The sequence below is a fragment of the Corvus cornix genome, chromosome 2 (genome assembly GCF_000738735.6).
Source record: "Corvus cornix cornix isolate S_Up_H32 chromosome 2, ASM73873v5, whole genome shotgun sequence".
Taxonomy (NCBI): domain Eukaryota; kingdom Metazoa; phylum Chordata; class Aves; order Passeriformes; family Corvidae; genus Corvus; species Corvus cornix.
The window spans coordinates 4826335-4845123 of record NC_046333.1 but is presented as its reverse complement, the minus strand read 5'-3'; the positions used below and the strand labels follow the sequence as shown (position 1 = coordinate 4845123).

At 49.4% G+C, this 18789-nt stretch overlaps 1 protein-coding gene across 1 annotated transcript; it reads right to left on the bottom strand.

Annotated features, from left to right (window-relative positions):
• Positions 1 to 3336: 3336 nt before the first annotated feature.
• CSRNP1 (cysteine and serine rich nuclear protein 1) lies at positions 3337 to 18668 on the bottom strand. Its single transcript, XM_039549445.1, has 5 exons — positions 18631 to 18668; positions 11584 to 11779; positions 8998 to 9257; positions 8221 to 8517; positions 3337 to 7206 (listed from the first exon to the last, which is right to left on the bottom strand). The coding sequence occupies exons 2-5, from the start codon at positions 11753 to 11755 to the stop codon at positions 6223 to 6225; spliced, it is 1713 nt and encodes a 570-aa protein (XP_039405379.1). The 5' UTR covers positions 11756 to 11779; positions 18631 to 18668; the 3' UTR covers positions 3337 to 6222.
• Positions 18669 to 18789: the final 121 nt, after the last annotated feature.

The window sequence follows — 18789 nt, the reverse complement described above, 5'->3', positions numbered from 1 at the left end:
TTCCTAATGGTCGTAGCTGTGAAGGAGACTCACAGAATCATCTCCTGGTCTGGGTTGGAAGGGACCTTAAAGATTATCCAGTTCCCATCCCCTGCCATGTGCAGGGACACTTTCCACTTTCCACTATCCCAGGTTGCTCCAAAACCTGTCCAGCCTGGCCTTGGACACTTCCAGGGATGGGGAATCCAGAACAGCTCTGGGCAGCATCTCACCACCGTCACAGGGAAGAATTTCTTTCCGATATCTAATCCAAACCTCCTCTCTTTCAGTTTAAAGCCGTTCTCCCTTTTCATTTTAAAGCCATTGCTCCTTGTCCCATCACTCCATGCCTTTGTCCCAAGTTCCTCTCCAGTTCTCTTGTAACACCTTTAGGCTCTGGAAGGGGCTCTGAGGTCTCCCTGGAGCCTTCTCTTCTCCAGGTGAACACCCCCAGCTCTCCCAGCCTGGCTCCAGAGCAGAGGGGCTCCAGCCCTCAGAGCATCCTCATGGCCTGCTCTGGACATGCTCTAGCAGCTCCACGTCCAGGGAGCAGCAGTTTATCACAGCCTCTGTGCCAGGAGGAGCTTACGTTTCCCTTGAAATGTGAGGCCAGAGAAGCCCTAGGGGAGTGTCTGGGCTGGCTGGAGATAGTCCCTCTGCAAGGTGCTGCTCTTAAAGCCCTGCCCACTCTGCTTTTACAGGGCTGCACCTTGGAAGGGGTTAAACCAGCTGCAACCCACAGTTTCCCCCGTCCTTGGCAGGGCTGAAACCAGCCAGCTGTATGCACCCAAACCTGTCCCAGCCCGGTGACACCCAGCTGGCACTCCCGCCCCGCTTGGCACCAGGCAGTGCTGCTCCTTCCCATCCCTGGCAATCGGTGATTCACTGACCCCAGATAAACCCGTCCGTGCACTCCCCACCTTGCTTAGGGCTTCACCACCCTCTTGATTTCCATTTATTTTCTTTTTCTTTCCCTGCACGCAGCCACCCCGCCCGCCCTGCTCGCAGCACCCGGAGGCTCAGCATTACTCATCGCCCGCTTTCGGTTCGTTCCGAGGTGCCAGCGCGGGTCGGGCTGTGCGTGCAGCCACCAGACTAGAAAGCATTTTGTCCCCGGGTGGCGGAGCTGCCTCCGGAAAAGGGATGAGTCATTTGGCGACCCGGGGCCGCCGGGGACGGGAACAGGCTGTGACGCCAGGCTCGGTGACTCCAGACCTGGCGCCGTGCGGGAATGAGAGTCCCGAGGACTTTCCTCATCAGGAACAGCTATAAAATGACGGATAGGATGGACTTTAACTCCGTCAGAGGAAAAAAAAAAAAAAAAGAAAAACCAAACAAAAAAACTCAAACCAAACAACACAGGAGATGCAGGGCAAGGTGAGGGCAGGGGTGTTGGCTCTGCAGCACTGAGGGCATTTCCATAGGGCCAGATTCTGCATGCCGAGGGCTTGTGCTTGCCTTGGAGGCAGGAGATCTGGGGGGAAATCTCTTTTTTTTTTTTTTTTTTTTTTTGTCGCTTGTGTGGCTGATAGAAGGAAACGGGCACGTTTGTAAAGCGTGTCTGAGCAGCGGGACACTGCCGTGGGCAAGGGTGTCTCAGGTCTTCTGCAGGGGCAATGAAAGCATTCTCGGCGGTGCATCCGTGCTGGCTTCGAGACCTCTGCCACTCTAACTGGCACTTCCTCTGCCCATCCCCGTGCATTTTCCATGGAATTCAGCAGAAGTTGTCCAGAGCTGAGGTTTTAACTCAGACCTGGAGGTTAGCATGCCTTTCCCAGGGAAAGGGCACTGCATTGTCGTCCATTATTGGCAAGTTCCCATGTGAGTTTTAGTCTGTCACTCGTATGGGATGGGAAAAAAACCCAAGGTCCTGCACCTGGGTCAGGGCAATCCCAATCCCAAGCACAGGTTTGGTGGAGAATGGATCGAGAGCAGCCCTGGGGAGTAGGACTTGGGGGTGTTGATTGATGAAAGGCTGGACACAATCTGGCAACGTGCACTGGCAACCCAGAAAGCCCCAACTGTGTCCTGGGCTGCCTCCAAAGCAGTGTGCCTAAAGGAGCTGGAGAGGGACTTTGGACAAGGTCACGGAGTGATAGAACAGGGAGGCTGGCTTTAAACTGACAGACGGCAGGTTTCCATTAGATATTAGGAGGAAATTAATTACTGTGAGGGTAACCTGGCACAGGTTTCCTAGAGAAGCTGTGAATGCCCCATCCCTGGAAGTGTTCACTGCCATGCTGGATGAGGCTCAGAGCAACCTGGTCTAGTGAAAGGCATTGGAGAGGGGCTGAAGTAGGTGATCTCAAAATAATCCCTTCCAACCCAAAGCATTCTATGATTCTGTGCTCCCCATGGGGATGCCCATGCCAGAGGCTGGTTGATGGGATGCAGCACCTTGGGGCTGTTCCAGCACTGTCCCTTGCGGATGATGGGTCTGGTGATGATGCCTCGTGCCAGGGCGTGCCACAACATCATCACTGCGAGCCAAAATCCCACCAGTGCTGCAGCTGGAGCTGTATGATGGGGACTATTCCTCTCCCAATCAGAAAATAGTTAATTTAAGAGGGAACTATAGACATAAACCCCATAAAAGAAAAAAAAAAAACAACAACCCATAACCAAACATCCTTCTGGGTGGGTAAACAGCCTGGGCTTCACCGCGTGTTGCACAGCCTCCATGGATGAACCTCTTTTCAGTATTTCTGCTTTTACAGCTCAGTAAATAATTTGTAACAAATAGTTCATTCAATTAATTGAGCTTCTCTGCTCTGGGGGCAGATGGCAACCTTTAAAAATGGATTCCCAATGGAAAACTAGACAATGGCATTCTTTGGCCAATTTCCCTTGTTTTCAGGTCAATGGTAGTGGTTATGATTTATGCCTGTGCTGACAGCCACAAACCCATGGGAAAGGTGCACTTTTCCCCATCTAGATTCCTGGGATTTATTAAAATCCTTTTTCCTTTGTACCATGGGCTGCTTCACATCCTCCCCTGGTCTCTCTGTGCTGTTGCCATGACCAGGAGTATTTTCTCTGTTTTTCCCCGGGGGCACAGGACCATGGTGATGCTTCTGTCCAGCTGCATCCTTCCAGGTCCCAGGGGTCTCATGGGGCAATGAGAAATGGTTTGTAACCCATAAGGGAAAGTGGTTTCCAGGGTTTCCCAAGATTTCTCCTTGGTGATGTGGATGCTGCCATGGCTGTTGTCTATTCCATCATCCCTTAGAGACAAGCCGCCACCATCCACAAGCCCAAAAAGTTTGGGAACACCACATCCCATGCACTGATTTTTACTTTATTTAGGGAAAAGAGAAAAGGTTATTGTGTCAGCAAAGGACATGGGAGAAGACACTGCCGTATTCAAACAAAATTCTTTTATTGAAAGTGTAATGGAAATTTCTTCATATTGCTTTGATGAAATGAGAGACAGCAGCTGTAGACAAATATGCTTTTTTTTATAAACAAATGCAAATGGATAAGGTAAAAATAAAGCATTTTTTTTAACTTGTACCTTTAAGCAACATAATCACAATATATACACAAAGAAAGCTAAAATAAAGCTGTGTTGAAACCAAAGCGTTTCAACCAATACATTAGATAATTACAGATTGTGTCAATAAATACCCAGTTTTAAAACTGTTTAACAGGCAACTTTTTACACAGATACCGAGAAGAAAAAAAAATTATATATTTACAATTCAGTGCCCTGGGGAAAAAAAAAAAGAGAAAAAAAATCTTTTTTTTTTCTTTTTGGCACCAACACAAATAAAAAGAATAAATTATTGAAAAAAAAAAATCCACAAAGGCAGGAGTCAATCCCAATCATTCATTAAAAAAAAAGTGTGTGTATATATATATATAAAATATAGGCATATATTTTATATATATAAATATACATATGCAGAGAAACTTAGGAATGTTACAAAATATATTAGTGCCAATAAATACAGAATGGTACCAGACTTTCAACTGTCAGTATTTTTTGATGCAGTCTGAAGGATAAGGAACTACCACCTAGGAGATAATTGAAAGAGGGATTTTTCAGTCTGAAGAAACAATGACAACAACAAAAAAATAACAATAATAATAATAAAAATAATAATAATAACAATAATAATAATAGATATATCCAGGAAATCCTCCATCTGCCAGTAGTATTCCTACAGTCGCCCTCCTGCCCCAGGGGCGATGCCTTGCGGGAGGAAGCGGCGGCAAGCGTGGGCTCAGGACTCACTCGTGGCCGTGGGGGGTCAGCTCCACTTCCAAGTTGACCGGCTCAATACCAGAGAAGATGTACAATTAAATAGCAACAAGAAGGATTTAAAAAAACCCAAGCAACCCATGTTTCGTACGCCAGAAGTTTCCTAAATTGCTGGCAGGTTTGCAGTGAGGCACCTGTCGATGAGCAGGTATCCAAGAGCACCATCCCTGTGGTCGGGGATAGAAACAGTTCAGCCAATAGAAAAATCCTCAGATCTGTGTTTTGGGGTTGTTCCCCTTTGTCTGTGTGTCTCTGCACCCCCAGAAGTTCCCTCCAGCTGCTCCCAGGGCAGCAGGGCTGGGACACCAGAACTGTCTCCTCCTCCTGTGCTGGTAATGCCGGGAATCACTCCCATCACCAAATTTTCCAAGGGGGACTTTAAAGCCGGCAGGTTGTGAATCCGTTTAGCTTTTTCCATACCACTGGTGTAGGCACTTAGTGTATCACTGATGCTCAGATTTTTTGTCCAGTTACATCTCATGGCCAAATAGTGTCATGTTCTCAGACTGACTTAAATAGCAAAAGGCCAAGGCAGCCTCCAGTATCCTTCCTAAAACACGATGATTTATCTCATTTTAAAAACCAAAAGCCTTCAGTTTTTCAGCTTGGTCTTCAGGTGTTGCTGTTTCTTCCCTCAAAAACTGTACTCACAGAATAAATAACCCAATAAAATTCATATCCAACTGTTTTGCTTGAATTACCCGATTCACCTATGTAAAAAAATAGCACAATCAGTGTGACCCACTGGATTTTGGGGAGTCCGAAGGAGCACTTGCTGAGGAGCTTGAGCACAGCATTGCTGTTTTGGCTTTGCTCTCCCAAAGCCCCTTGCAAGGGCTGCCCAGGTCCTTATGGTTACACCTCCCCACTGCTGCTGACAGTTCCTCTGCATATTCAGGCACCATAACTGATGGGGAAAGATCTCATGGCCAAATCCTTACGAAATTAAATAAATTATAAAATAATTTACAAGAAAAGGGGTTGGGTTTTGTTTCGAGCTAGTTCATGTCATTTCTTAAATAGTTGAAGGTTTTGCTTGTTTTGCTCTCCACAGTGGTATTAGGCAGACCAGACACCATTCTCATGTCTGCTACAAGGCCGGGAGAAACCAAGGGATGTTGCATGAACTCTTCCCTCATCCCTCCCCTCCCACCCACTTCTGTTCAGTGTTTTTAGAAATGTGAAGTGAAGACCAAACAGCCAACATTATTCAGACTCAGAAAAACCAGGGTCATCTTCCTCTTGAAGACCTTATTGCCCTTCCAGGTCATCGACAAACCACAGTGCTATTCATGTACTACAGGTAGAAAATAAATAAATACAGATATATTATGCAAAAAAATATGATTGTACACATAATACATCTGAGGTATTACCAATTTAAATAAGGTTTCATGCTAGTTCAAGCTTCAGTGGCTAGTTAAATTCTGGAACTTGCAATAAATAGATGAAGAATGATCATGTATATAGTGTATGGATCTCTTCTGTAAACCTCGTCAGATTTAAACGTAAGAGTGTGTCGGGTCAACTCTTACGCAAACCACAAATTTTCACAATAAATACAGCTTCAAAAAGTTGCCTTAAAAAGTTCCTGCAACACTGAAACGTTTCTAGAAGGGGCTGTATGGACGACTGGCAACGTTAGCGAGGAGTATTTCTCAACAGGTCTTTTCATACAAAACACAAGGAAATTCTCAGGTGAAAGTCTGTTTCCCTCCCTCCCCTCCCCACCCCATCATGAAAGTTTAGAAATTTTTGCACAAACAGCAAGAGAACTGATTGTAGCTGCAGTATGTCAAAACGACCATGTTCTATAAAGACCAAAAATAGTTCATTTGCTTAGAAAGTCTTGGGCTGTTGCTGTTTTTTCCTCCTTATATTTGAGTAGCACACATCATCCTTTCAGTGAAAGTTTGCCTGTCCAACTGTTTCTCTGTTTTCCTGTTGGCATCAGTCCTTGCCCGAGCCATGCAGGTGTTTCACACTTTCACTGTCTCCATCAGCGATGACTTGATGGCATCCTCCAAAAGTTGATTGTCTGTGAAAGGGGCTGGGGTTTCAGGGACGGATTCGGACAAACCAATGAGGGACTCCAAGAAACAGGAGCCCTGATCTCCGGCTTGCGGGAAGCCAGGGAAATTAGGCAACTGAAACTGTAATGCTGAGAAGTTATCCAGGTTCTCGTACTCCTTTAAGGAGTTGTAAAGGGGTCCCAAGTTATAGTCTGAGAAGGACTGGAAGAAATCCAAGGAATCAGAGGAAAGGCTGAGATCGGCATAGCTCTTGGAGCAGGGCTCAGTGGAGGATGAGGCGCAGCAGGACAGCCCCTCACACCTCACGTGGGCTGCATCCTCCAGCAAACCCCCACTGTCCTGGTTGGCATTCTCATCCAGGCACTCCGAGAGGTGGGACAAGTGGCCAGGGACAGGCTTGGCCTCGCTGCCGTGGTCCTCAATGAAGAAGTCGGTGGGGTGGAAGCAGCTGAGGTCATCCTGGCCACGCCCGCTCTCCTCCTCGGCATCTGAGTCGTTGAAGTGGAGGATGCGCGCCAAGCCGTCGTCATCCACGTCTGACTGGGATTTGTCGGAGGGGAGGCTCTCGTAGGGCTCCTCCAGGTCCTCGCTGGGGTGGGAGGAGATGGAGGAGTCTGTCATGTCACTGCTGCAGCTGTTCTCCCCCAGGGCCTCCAGGTCGGGGCTGAACTGGAAGGCAGGTGCCAGCGGCACTGCATGCTCCTCCAAGGAGCCCTTCCCTGCCACGCATCCCAGCGGCGGGAGCCGCTCCCGGAACGGGGGCTCAGCTTCCGCTACCTTCTCGCTGCTCTGCTGCTGCTTCTCCAGCTCCAGCTTCATGATGGTGTGGATAAAATGTGTCTGCACGCGGGCCTGGTTGAACTCGATCCTGCCCTCGGTGTTGCCACAGCCGTCCTTGGTGCAGCCGCAGGGGAAGGAGGTGTGATCCATCTGGCACAGGGAGAAGCAGAGGGGGAGGATTAGGATGGAACCCGGTGGCACAAAACCAAAACTGCCCGTGACTCGTCTGCCCTGAGAAACCAAGTGGCAGCTGAGGGGTTTAAAAGCAGGAAAAAAAAAACAAACCAAAAAGAGACACTCTGCTCTTTTGAAGAGGTGTCATAAAAAGTTGGATTTCAGTACAAGTGAAGGAAATTAAAAGATTCCAAAAAAAAGGCAAAATATAATGGTCCAAAAGGAGACATAAAGGGGCAAAAGTGAGTTTTTTCTTTATTGCTGTTTAATGATCTCACTATCTGGTCTGCAGCAGCCACTAGAGGGGGGCTGTGACATACACATGGAGCACCCGTGTGCACCCACCTCCGCCACCCCCAGCCTCCAAACACGGCACCGAGGGAGCGAGCAGCGCCCAGAATAGGCATTGAGGCTCCCCAAATACAGCTGGGCAGGCACTCGCAAAAAATACCCTGAAAAATATAACTCACTAATTGAATACAGAGGGATTATCCCACAGTGCAGGTGGCCTGCACAGCTCGCTGTGGGCTGACGCTCAGCTGACACTCCCACGTTTGCCTGAGCGTGCTGGGATTTGTGACACACACCAAAAGAAAAAAGAATTAAAAATAAAACCTGGAGGAGGGGGAGAAAGCGCAGCCTCGTGTGAGGAGCAAGAAGCTCTTCCTTGAAGACATTCCCACGTGGCCCATCTCCAACAGGAGATCAAGCAGGTGTGAGTCTCGTGGGGATGCAGAGCAGGGACATTCTCACTGCAGGCTCTGGCAGCGTGGGAATGGCTGCACGTGTGATTTGGGAAGAGGACAGTTTCGAGCAGAGTCTGCCTTGCAGCCTGAGGGATGCTCCAAGATCTCTCCTCGCCTCCAAGTGCAGGTAGGAGCAGATGGATTTACAGGCTGCCCCAACTTTGTCCAACTTGCTCACACCCCCCTGCTCTAACGCACAGCTGGAGCCGCGGCATCCCCCCCGTGCCCAGGGCGAGGGCAGTACCTGGCATTTAATGCCTGCCAAGCTGCAGCTGCAGGTCTCGGGGTCGCAGACCTCACGGCAGTCACAGCCGCAGTCCTCCCGCGACAGGCGGATGTTGTGCAGCTCCCGCTTCTCCTCCTTGTCGATCTTCTTCACCCCCACGGCCTTCAGCAGCGCGCGCCTCTTCTTGGCGGGGTAGGGCTGCAGGAAGAAGCCGTCCTCCAGGTCCACGTTGCTGACGTCGATGTCGTCGTCGGAGATGTCCTCGATGGTGAGCTGGTTGGCCTCTTCGGACTCCTTCGTGCCGTTCATGGTTAGCTGAGGGCGAAAAATGGAGAAAGCATTAGGGGCTTGTTTGGGACTCAGAGCCATTGGAACCCCCAGCTCAGGGAAAACAAGAAAGGAATGACCTCCACCCCATGGTGGCCAGCCTCAGGATCAGTATCTAAGTCAGAGCCCACAGAGATGTGACACCTGACTGAAGCTGTGTCCTGGGATATCAAGTATCTAAATGAGAAATGAAAAGACTTCAGGAGATGCCAAGAGGATTCTCAAGTGGATCCCAGAATGGAGAGCTACTACCAAAAGAGTAAAAAACATGTTCAGCATCCTTTCCATCACCTTTCAAAGGTGGAGAGCTAAATGCAGATTCCCCACCAGAGCCTGTGTTTCTTGGAGACCCAAACTGAGAGCCAAGGATTGATGCCCCCAAGTCTCAGAGGCTCTTACTAAAAATTGGCCAATTAACTAACAACATCCACCAGCTCCTCATCAACCCAGCCCCACGCTCCTACTCACTTTCCATTTCAACGCTTCCAACTTCTCCTCTTTTAATTTCTCTTCGAGTTTGCCCCGACGGACGTTTTCCTGCTCCTTTGAAAACTCTGCCAGCGTGAACTGCCGGGAGGAGCTGTGTTTGCTCACCATCCCCAGGGTACAGCCCCCACGGCTAGGCACACTCGTGAAGCCCTGGCAGCGTGGGAAGTAAAACACAGTGACCCGGTCAAACTCCACATTGTTCTTCTTTAGTCTCTTGGATTTCTTCAGGATAGATGTGGCTAAAAAGGGGAGAATTAAAAAAAAAAAAAAAAGAAAAAGAAAGCACGAAGTCAGTGCTGCCATGCTGCAGATGGAATAGAAATACTACAAACAGGTGGGACTTGCAAGTAAGTCTCTCAACAGGGACACGATGGGACAGGGCTACAACATTGCTTGGTGGTGTTTTAGGAGCTAACACTTCAAAGGTGGGATGAGGATGGAGAGGAAGCTAAGCCAAGCCCCGCTGCATCGGAGTCACCGATGAGATTCACCGTACGCGGCGGCTGCTGCTTCTCCTTCCCGCTTGACTTCCCCCAGGGAACATCCATTTGCTTATTCTTCACGTGTGGCACAGCATAATGAACAAGCAACCAGCCATCCTACACATCTGTCTCTCTAAATCCACTCTGCCCCACGCTCAGGAGCCCCTGGTCTGCTCCCAGGATGCCGGGGCATTGGCATTTCCAGGGCTGCATGGCTCCAGCTTTTGTGGCAGGGCAGAAAACAGCCCCAATGTCTGCTTTTTCTGGTACTTCCTTTCACCATCCACTGGGAGGAACTCTGAATCTATGGTTTAATCTCCAGAGACTCATTTGAGAGCAGCTGCAAAGATGTTAATCTTTGTGCAGGTGATCCCCGGGTAAACATGGCAATACATGACTCTGGTTTATCTTAAAACTGCTGAAACATGCTACACACCATTTACAGCAGAGCCTCTCCAGAGATACCTGGCCTAGCACATCTGCACGTGCAAATGCAGCAGATGGAGGGGGATTAATTAGTCAGGGCAGGTTCAGAGTCAGTGAGTTTCCACGAGTGTGGCTGGCCAAGAAAGGAAAGCGAGGCTCAGCAGCCCTGGGTTGCAGAGCTGCGTGAGTGTGGCAGGAACAAGAGCCAGCTACACCCAAATTTGTGGTGGGGAGGTATTTCAGGTCCCATGCTCTGCTGGTGCATGGGTGCTTCAGCTGCCTCCATGGAAAAAAATAACCCAGAAAGGATGGGTGACTGCTGCAGAGCTGGGATCAAGCCTGGCTCCTCTGGTGGCAGAGCCACAGGCAGCCCTACAGTGGGATCCAAGGAAAGGACTACAAGAACCCGAGGGGCTCAGCTGGTTCGGTGGGCCCCAAGGGCTGTGAAAGTGCAAGACTGGACAGTTAACTGCACCCACATTTCACAGGTCTCACTTGCCAAAATACAGTGTTTCGGTTTCATGTGAAAAAAAAAAAGGAAAAAAAAGTGTTCACCCAGCTGTGTCAGCAGCTTCTGCTCAATAGCTGGGGGTTCACACTGGGCCCTGCAGTCACTCTGATCATATCTTTGCACTGTGAGTTGCATTTTCACAATAACCTTGACTCAATCTCCTAAAACACGAGCTCTTTATCAGTAGGCAAGTTAACCACCACGATCGTCTATTGGCCGAGCTGCTGCACTTTGGCATTTGCTTCTCTCTCCCTGCACCCCTCCTCCGAAATTGTTTTCCCATTCCTGACCCTTTTCCAATTGAGCCAGAGAATACAAAAAGTTCATTGTTTTGTCACAAAACCTGGGAAGACAAGCAAGAATGAGACTCTTTATTATTACAAGACTTCTAAAGCCTTTTCAGACCGCTGCGTGTTTGTGTATGTCTGCTAAGTGGACCTTAACTGCTATATACAGTGGGTGTTCAGTATAATTTACTAGGTTGGACTATTTCTCCTCCATGAAGATGTTCCTCTATTGTACTTTTTATTTTTCTCTTCTCATGGCAGATAAAGGGCTTTACAACACTGCCTTCTGTGTGTTTTCCTAAAAGCTCTCAAAACTTATATTGCTGGGAAAACAAAATAGCTTTTATCTGTACTAGCAGCGGAGGCAATGTCAAACGTGTCATGTTCTTTGGCAAAGTACCAAATTCACGTAGGAAACAAGTTCTGAAATGGTAATTACACTACTGGTTAATCATTTTTAAAAACCAGCATTACGGGCCTTCGCTGTCTGATTAGTTTTTTTCCTGTGAAACAGCTTGACAGGGAATTGAGGGTTGGTGGGATGGTCCTGCAGCAGGGGCTTGGAGGCACCCACATGCCTCTGCACACCCAGGTCCTTGGGTTTCTATGCCTGGAAACCCAGACTTCAGCAAAAACATTCTAAAGGAATAATAAATACTGGAAGGAAGGGCTGAGGAAGACCACTGTGGGGAGGCTGGATGATTATAAATTGGTGTCATGACAGGTAGCTGGCATCACAGCCACTTCTACCCATAAGGGTGTGCTCCAAGACGGTCTCTGTGTGGTCACGACCCACCAACATCCTATAAAAAACCCATGCAGAGGCATGGCTGATCCTGGGAAAGCCAGAGGTACTCACGGGTGAAGCTGGACGTTAAGGCAGAGCTGGGCTTGGGCTCCCCACGGGAATTCTCCTCATCAGTGTCCCAGCCTGAGGATGCTGAGGAGGAGAGGGGGGAGCAGGAGGAGGAGGAGCAGTAGGTGCTGTCATCCCCCAGCTCTTCGTACTTCCTTTTCAATACTCCGCTCATGGTGACGCCGTTTTTGTCATATAACTGGAAAACAAAGGAGAAAAGCAAAATGAAGCCAGGGAAATACTGGCAGTTTCCAGTGATGAGCAGGACAGCTGTAACCCCCAGCAAGGCTTCCCCATCAGATCCACCTGGCCGTGCAGATGTGATCCCCAAAAAGTGCTCCCCTAAAACACCTCCCCTTACTACACTCACTGTGCACACCTGTGAATTTCTCTCCCATTTGACAACACTGCAGAAAGAAAATGACCATCCCAGACAACAAACTGTCCAGAAACCAATTCAATCAACACAAATGTTATCAAACAGTAAGTATTACATTTTGCTTACTAATTCTTTTATGCTCACTCCTCACCCAGATCGCTTTCTATGCAGTTACAGCTTTAACGTCTTGCTAATTACAAAAATAAGCCAGTTTGCAGAAAACAATCTGTTGGCATGATTTACTTGCTACAGCCCCCCGGGGAAACAGACTTATTAAATGAAGCACTGAAATACAAATATATCAACTGTGAAGAACAGCCCTTCTCCTCACGGTGCCTTTCATAGTCAGTCCCCCATTCAATAAGCTATTCTTGTTTAGGCTGGGTTATGTATCAAGCATAGTAGCAATTAAAAACAACGCAGCTAATTAAAAACAAAGGCACTCTGTACTTGCCTAGATTCCTAAATTTCCTGCATGCTTTGCCCCTGCTCATCTTAAAGGGAAAAAAATAAAAGAAAAGCCAAAAATAACTGCGTTGCATCTTTTAAACTTCGCTTTTATAAAGTTTGTGCAAATTCAGAGGACAAAAAAAACCCCACAAAAGCTACAGACTTTGCCCACAGTAGGTTTGGACAACAGTCTCAGGCACAGGGTGGGATTCTTGGGGTGGTCCTGTGCAGGGCCAGGAGTTGGGACTTGATGATCTTTGTGGCTCCCTTCAACTTAAGATATTCTATGGTTCTAATGGGTAGCAGCACCCACCCAACCTGGGATGCTCCTGCACTGATGACAGATCATTCCCCCTTTTAGACCCTGACAACACCACCCCAGCTGCCCCTGCTCCTGCAGAAGCCACTGCCAGCTTATTTTGGAGCCAGTGAGCCATCCCCAGAGCCGAGAGCCAGGCTGCAGCCAGAGGGGTGACTTGCTCTGGCCCCATCCCACCAGGCTGTAAGGCACAACCATGATGGGAGAGATTCAGCCCCAGCCCAGGAATTCCTCCCAGCAAGGAGGGGAGAGCTCCAGCCACCCCATAATACACAAAAGCTAAAGCATCTCTACAATTTGGATAGTGGTGGGACAGTAGACAGCCCTGGGACAGTGACAGTGCAGATACAGGGGTGCCAGACACCCAGTCCACATCCCCTCCCACCACATGAAACTTCTCCACCGGCCAAATTCATTCTTTGCAAACCAAACACTTTCTCACTCCGCTTTGCATGTCTGAAGTTAATTAAAGCCTCTGAAAAAGAAAAAAAAAAAACAACAAAAAACCACTAAACCTGCCATTCTGACAGCCCTGAGGAGGCAGCACAGACACCACACCAGTTTCAGAGCCTCCCCACGATGGGATTTTCAGTGTCCCGACAGCACTGAGCAGTATCACGTTGCAGGACAGGAGCACACACAGTTCCTTCCAAGCCCTGCACCAACCCTCCCTTAATTATGTTTACCACCAGCTTCCCAGGAGACAATAGTCACCCAAAAGGTCAAAAAAGTCCCTGGATGAAGCACTTCCCTGGCCTGAAGAAGTTAATCATTCTCTGCAAGGCTTACTTACAGAGCCAGTATGTCCCCCATGGTCCCCTGAAGCTGGGGAGAAGTGATCCCTCCATCCCTCCTCCTCCTCCTCAGCAGACCTGGAGCTGCAGGTGGTTTTGCCACAGAGGGGTTGTTGTTTTTTTGGCCTTAATCCAAAATAGATGCAGAGAAGGTGGATTTGGCCACGGTCCAGCCCCAGCAGCACATGTCCTACCCGACACCTGGATTAACCCCTTTCCTGCCTGCTCCACAGCAAAGCTGAGCTCACAGGCAGCCACAAAACAGCAAATAACAAACCTTTGATTTGTATTATTTTTGTGCATGTGCCTCTTGTTCTGTCTCACATTTGCTTTAAGAAACAACCAGGAGCAAAGAAACTCTCCAAATCCACGGCAGGGGTCTGAATCAAAGCCTGGGCTGCAGCCAGAGGTTTGCAGACCCCACTGCCCACCTGGAACAGGCAAAAACTTGGCAAAAAAAATCCCACTTGTGTAGCTTGAAAGGGCATCAGTTCCTGCTGCAGAGAGAATGCTCCAAAGGACAGTGACGGATGACAGTGAGGGATGCTACTATAGCCAAGGGAGGGAGGCACCAGCTCCCCAAAATGCCTGTAGGACACATGTCCAACAGCAAATGCCCTCAGAGATGCGATGCTGACCACATCCAAGTCTCGTGGGAGACACCGAAGGGTGATGGAGCAGCCAAGGTCATGCTGCTGAGACAGGGTTAACTCCCAGGCCTGGACCAAAGATGCAGCAGCCCTGATGCTCAGGTCACCTGCCAACCCAAGAGCCCATCAGGGGCTGCACCACATCCCCCCAAACCACCCCACAGGGAAAACCAGAGCACTCTCCTCCAGCCAGCGAACCGAGCTACACAAACACCAAGCTGGAGCCAAGGCAAGCTGTGCATAAGATGGTGCAATTCTATTTATTTATTTTTTAAATACTGTCATCAGCCAGGAGGATGAAGGGAGGTGTGTGCAGCTCCCCATCTATGAGAATGAGCCAAATGAATAGGGAAAAACCCCACTTTTGGCATGCTGTCTTCTTCAAGACACCTATTGTTTTGTTGATGCCAAGTAGGTGTTGTGCAAACAGGAATCCCAGCTAATGGGAAAAAACTGGTGAACCTGCTGCCCACCAGCCAAAATATATTAATTTTCCACTGTTACACCTTCCCCCTCATTGCTGATTTATGGCTGTGATGTTTTCCAAGTTTTCAAATCCTTCTCAGGAGCGATGTAGTGGAGCTGCACCCATCGATGTAGGCATCTACCCTACCCCAAAAAATCCTCCAGATGGACATGTTACTGTCAAAGCCAGGATGATCCTCTGCTCCCCTCCTCTCCCTGGCACGTGGGGACAGAATTCACACCAGCAATTTGGATGCTGCCTTTAAAGCCATGTCACTGAGGCCACTGGCCACTCAGCCAAAAAAGCCCAGACACAATGAGGATATTTTAATTGCAGTAATTTTGCAAGGGACCTTAAACCCACAGCGGTGTCTTACAAGCAAGTCACAAAAATGTCCACAGCAGCATGGAAAAAATAAATATCTACATCTGAGCTTGCCACTGCAAATCTCTGCAGGTACCACCGAGTGCAGGATTTTACCATCTTCTCCTTTTCTTTTTTACATAACCTGAAATAAAATAATCCTATCTTCCTTTCAGTTGCCAAAAAAGACATTCTGTTCTTGGCTAAGACTTCTTACTCATCTATTTTACTGAAAACAGCTTTTGGAACAAGTACATAATGCAATGGATCAAACCCGCAGGAATTCCTCTCTGGCACCAGAACTCCCACTATCCTGGGAATACTTTCTAACAAATATTTAGCCCAGATGTGCATTCCTTTCTTTCTCTCTCCCTCCTTTTTTTTTTTTTTTTAAAGCATTAAAGTTTGGGGGGGGGGCGAGGGGGGGCAGTCTAGTTGGGGGGAAGGGAATCAGATCTGCAAAGTCCCATTTCTGGCACCCAGCAAGTCACAGGGCAAAGCCCTAACACACTGGAATGCAAGGAATTAATGTTTTAACTATCCTCCTCTTGGACGACGTCTCAACAGTAAATATTTCGAGTAATTTAGATTTAAGAAGGTTTGGCATTTGTTTAGCCAAGTGCAGAGGAAGGCAACTAAAAGTCCCTACCAGTGTCCAGTCTCCAGGAGACTGCACAAAGAGGCATCGTGGCTCTGGGCAGAATTACGAGGAGAAGATGTTTCCGTGCTGTATTTTGGGGCTGTAGATGTGCTTTGAAGTGTCAGGCGATCGCAGCAGTGCAAGCAAAGCAAAGGAAACTCCTCACGGCGAGTCCAGCAGCTGCCTTTTGCTTGTGCCACAATTCCCATGGTATCGCAGGAGAACACCCAGGAGCAAGAATATTTCAAATTTTGGGGTTCTGTCGGTGGAGCATCCTAAAGAATGGAAGGCTCCCAAATCTGTGCATGAGTTATTGAAAGCAAAGTTTCTTTTGCCAACTGACTTGGGGAACATCAAGAAAACAACAATACCTCTGAACCCCTAATACTCAGCACAATGCACTAGAAGTATTTGTTTTCCAGTGACTTTTTGAGCTGGTTTCCTGACTTTAAAGCTCAGCTGCCTGCCTGCAGCAAGACAAAGTGGCCTCATCCCAGGACACGAAGGTGGACTCTTCCCAGCACACCGGGACGAGGGCTCGGGTGCTGGGAGCAAGTTAAAGACTGTGAGTCAGAGCGGCTCCCTCTCCCTCCCCCAGAGCTGCAGTGGCTGTGCAGGTCTAGCAGGAGTAAATATTAGTTTAAAAAACACCACTGCATATTTTAGCCAGGTACGGCTCCGAAGGCAGCTCGTGGAGCAGAGCTGGGGGAGTTGCTGGGGTTGGTGTTTGTTTGCACGCTGCCGTTTATTGTGGGTAAAGAGACCTCGCTGTGAGAATCACCAAAAAGTGCTGCGGAGCTGAGCTTCCCGCTCAGCTATCCCAGAAATCTGATGTCTAACAGCAGTGATGATCCCAGTAACACCTCTGGGTTATTTAATTATAACCACACTATCAGCACTGATTCATTGCTCGATCATTTAACTATTTTAATTCTTTGCATATTTACTTAAGTGGTTTCCCCTGTGCCTCCGTGACAGCCTCCTGATGACAGCACTTCCCAATTTCGGGGCTGACTGGAGCCAAGGGGAGCGGGATCATCCCACCAGGACCCTCCAGGGGACAGTCCCACGCGTGTTCCCAGCCACATAAAGCTGTGCTTTCCAGTTCAGACCAGATTATTTTCACCCAGCTGGGTCTAAGGTTTCATAACCTTGCTCCGGTTAAAAATAGCCTCTGCCTACTATGCAACAGCAAAACCCAAAGTACGTCGTGCTGTGGAGTGGGAGCATGAATCAGCCTGTAGCACCACGAGTTTATTCTCCTGTCAGAGACTGAACAGGCAAAACACCTTCCCCGGAAAAAGCAGCAGAAGTGTTTACCCATCTCCTAATATCTGGAAGGCCACAAAGAAAAAAAAAAACAACAAAAAAGGCTTGTCAGGTTTTTGTACCAAGCCCTTACTTCTTGCTGACAGCTTGAAAGGTAAGTAAGAAATTTTAGCAAATGCATTAAAGGTTATCTGACACGGCCCAAAATGAAAGGAGGTTCGGATGTACTCAGCGCAGATTGTGCTCTAACAAACAGGAAAACAGCGAAGTGTGCTTTGTCTAGGAAAATCCTCTATTTGATCACACCTCATGAATAATTCACACCAGGTTTCCATATTTGTCCTCCTGTAGGTACACGCTGTGCGTTACCTTCCCTGCTATATATACGCACGCATTTCCTGTGCTGAATTATTAAAGGCTTTGCCGGGAGCTGCGGAGTCTCTCCGGGAGGAGAGCAAACCCAACCATCCTGAAAATAACCCCGCCCCCCACCCCACACACACACCTTGACGGGCTATATCAGCAAACTGCTCAGCAGAGAAAATTAAAATAATTTTCATGAAAAAGTAATAAACTAAAATAATAATTGGACATCAATTCATGGTAACAAATGACAAGACTTAACCTCGCAGTGCTGGGTTAAGGGTTGGACTCGGGGATCTTAGAGGGTTTTTCCAACCTTAAGAATTTCCTCATTCTGTGACTTCGAGTTTTGTAAACGGCCGTGAGGCTTTTCTCTCCATCCATCCCACCCAGGCGTTGGCATTCCAGGCGTTAGTAAGGCTGAGCTGCTTTAGGAAAGGGCTGTCCCTGTGTGTCAGCCTCTTCCTACAGCGACATTATGTAACTCGGAGGTGACAGACACTTTTGAGGATGCCGGGGGTAGAGGAGGGAGTGGGGGGCGCAGGCAAAAAAAATTATAGAAACCTGAGAGAACTTAGAAGTTGGGGGCGGGGGTATCCTTTTTTATTTTTCCTCCTTTTTTTCAGGTGGGCTGTAAAAGCCGCGATGTTTTATTTCGGGAGGCGGGGGATGTGGGGGGTGCCCCGCTCCGTCTGTCCGCCCGTCGGTCCCTCCGTGCGCCCGTCGGTAGGTGTTGCTGTAGCGACGGGAAAGCATCCCCAGCCGGGCGGATTTGGGGAAGCGCGAGCCGGCAAGGCTCCCCCCGCCCCCCCAACCTTTCTCTCAACATCAAAAAATTGGAACCGCGGCGGTGGGGATGGAGCGGAGCCTGGACTTACCGGGGCGGGGGTGAGAGGGGAACTCTGCGCTACTCCTAATAAATATTATAAAGGTGTTCGGGTCTCTGTACAGCACAGCCGACGGGAAAGTGCGGGGGGGTGTGTCGGGGGCGCAACAAACCCCCACCCGTTCCCCCAAGGAACGCCGTCCCGCTGCCCCGGAGGGTCCCGGAGCTTCCCGGCGGCTCAGCCCCAGCCGCAGCCCCGCCGGGCTCCGCTCGCCCGCGGGCGGGAGCAGCGCGGCCAGACGGCGCCGGGGCGGCGCGACCGCCGGGAACGGGCGGCGGGCACCGGCAGCGACCCCCGGCCGGCGGGACGGCTCCGAGCCGGCTCTCGACAGCCGAACCCCGCGCCGGGCAGGCACCGACCGGACTCCGCAGTCGCAACCCCCGGTGGTGAAACGCGAGCCTCCCGCTCGCCCCCCACGCCGTCTTCCCCGCATCCCCATCCCCATCCCGGCTGTCCGCGGCGGTCCCTACCTGCGGCGGCGGCGGTGTCGGCGCGGCGGCTCCGGCTGCAGCGGCGGTGCCTGGCGCGGCGCCTCCCGCTCCGCTGCCGGGGCCGGGCCGGGCTGCGCCGCCCCGCGCTGCCCTTTTCCGTCAGTGGAAAACTCCGGGCTCTGACGCAGGCGGTGACAG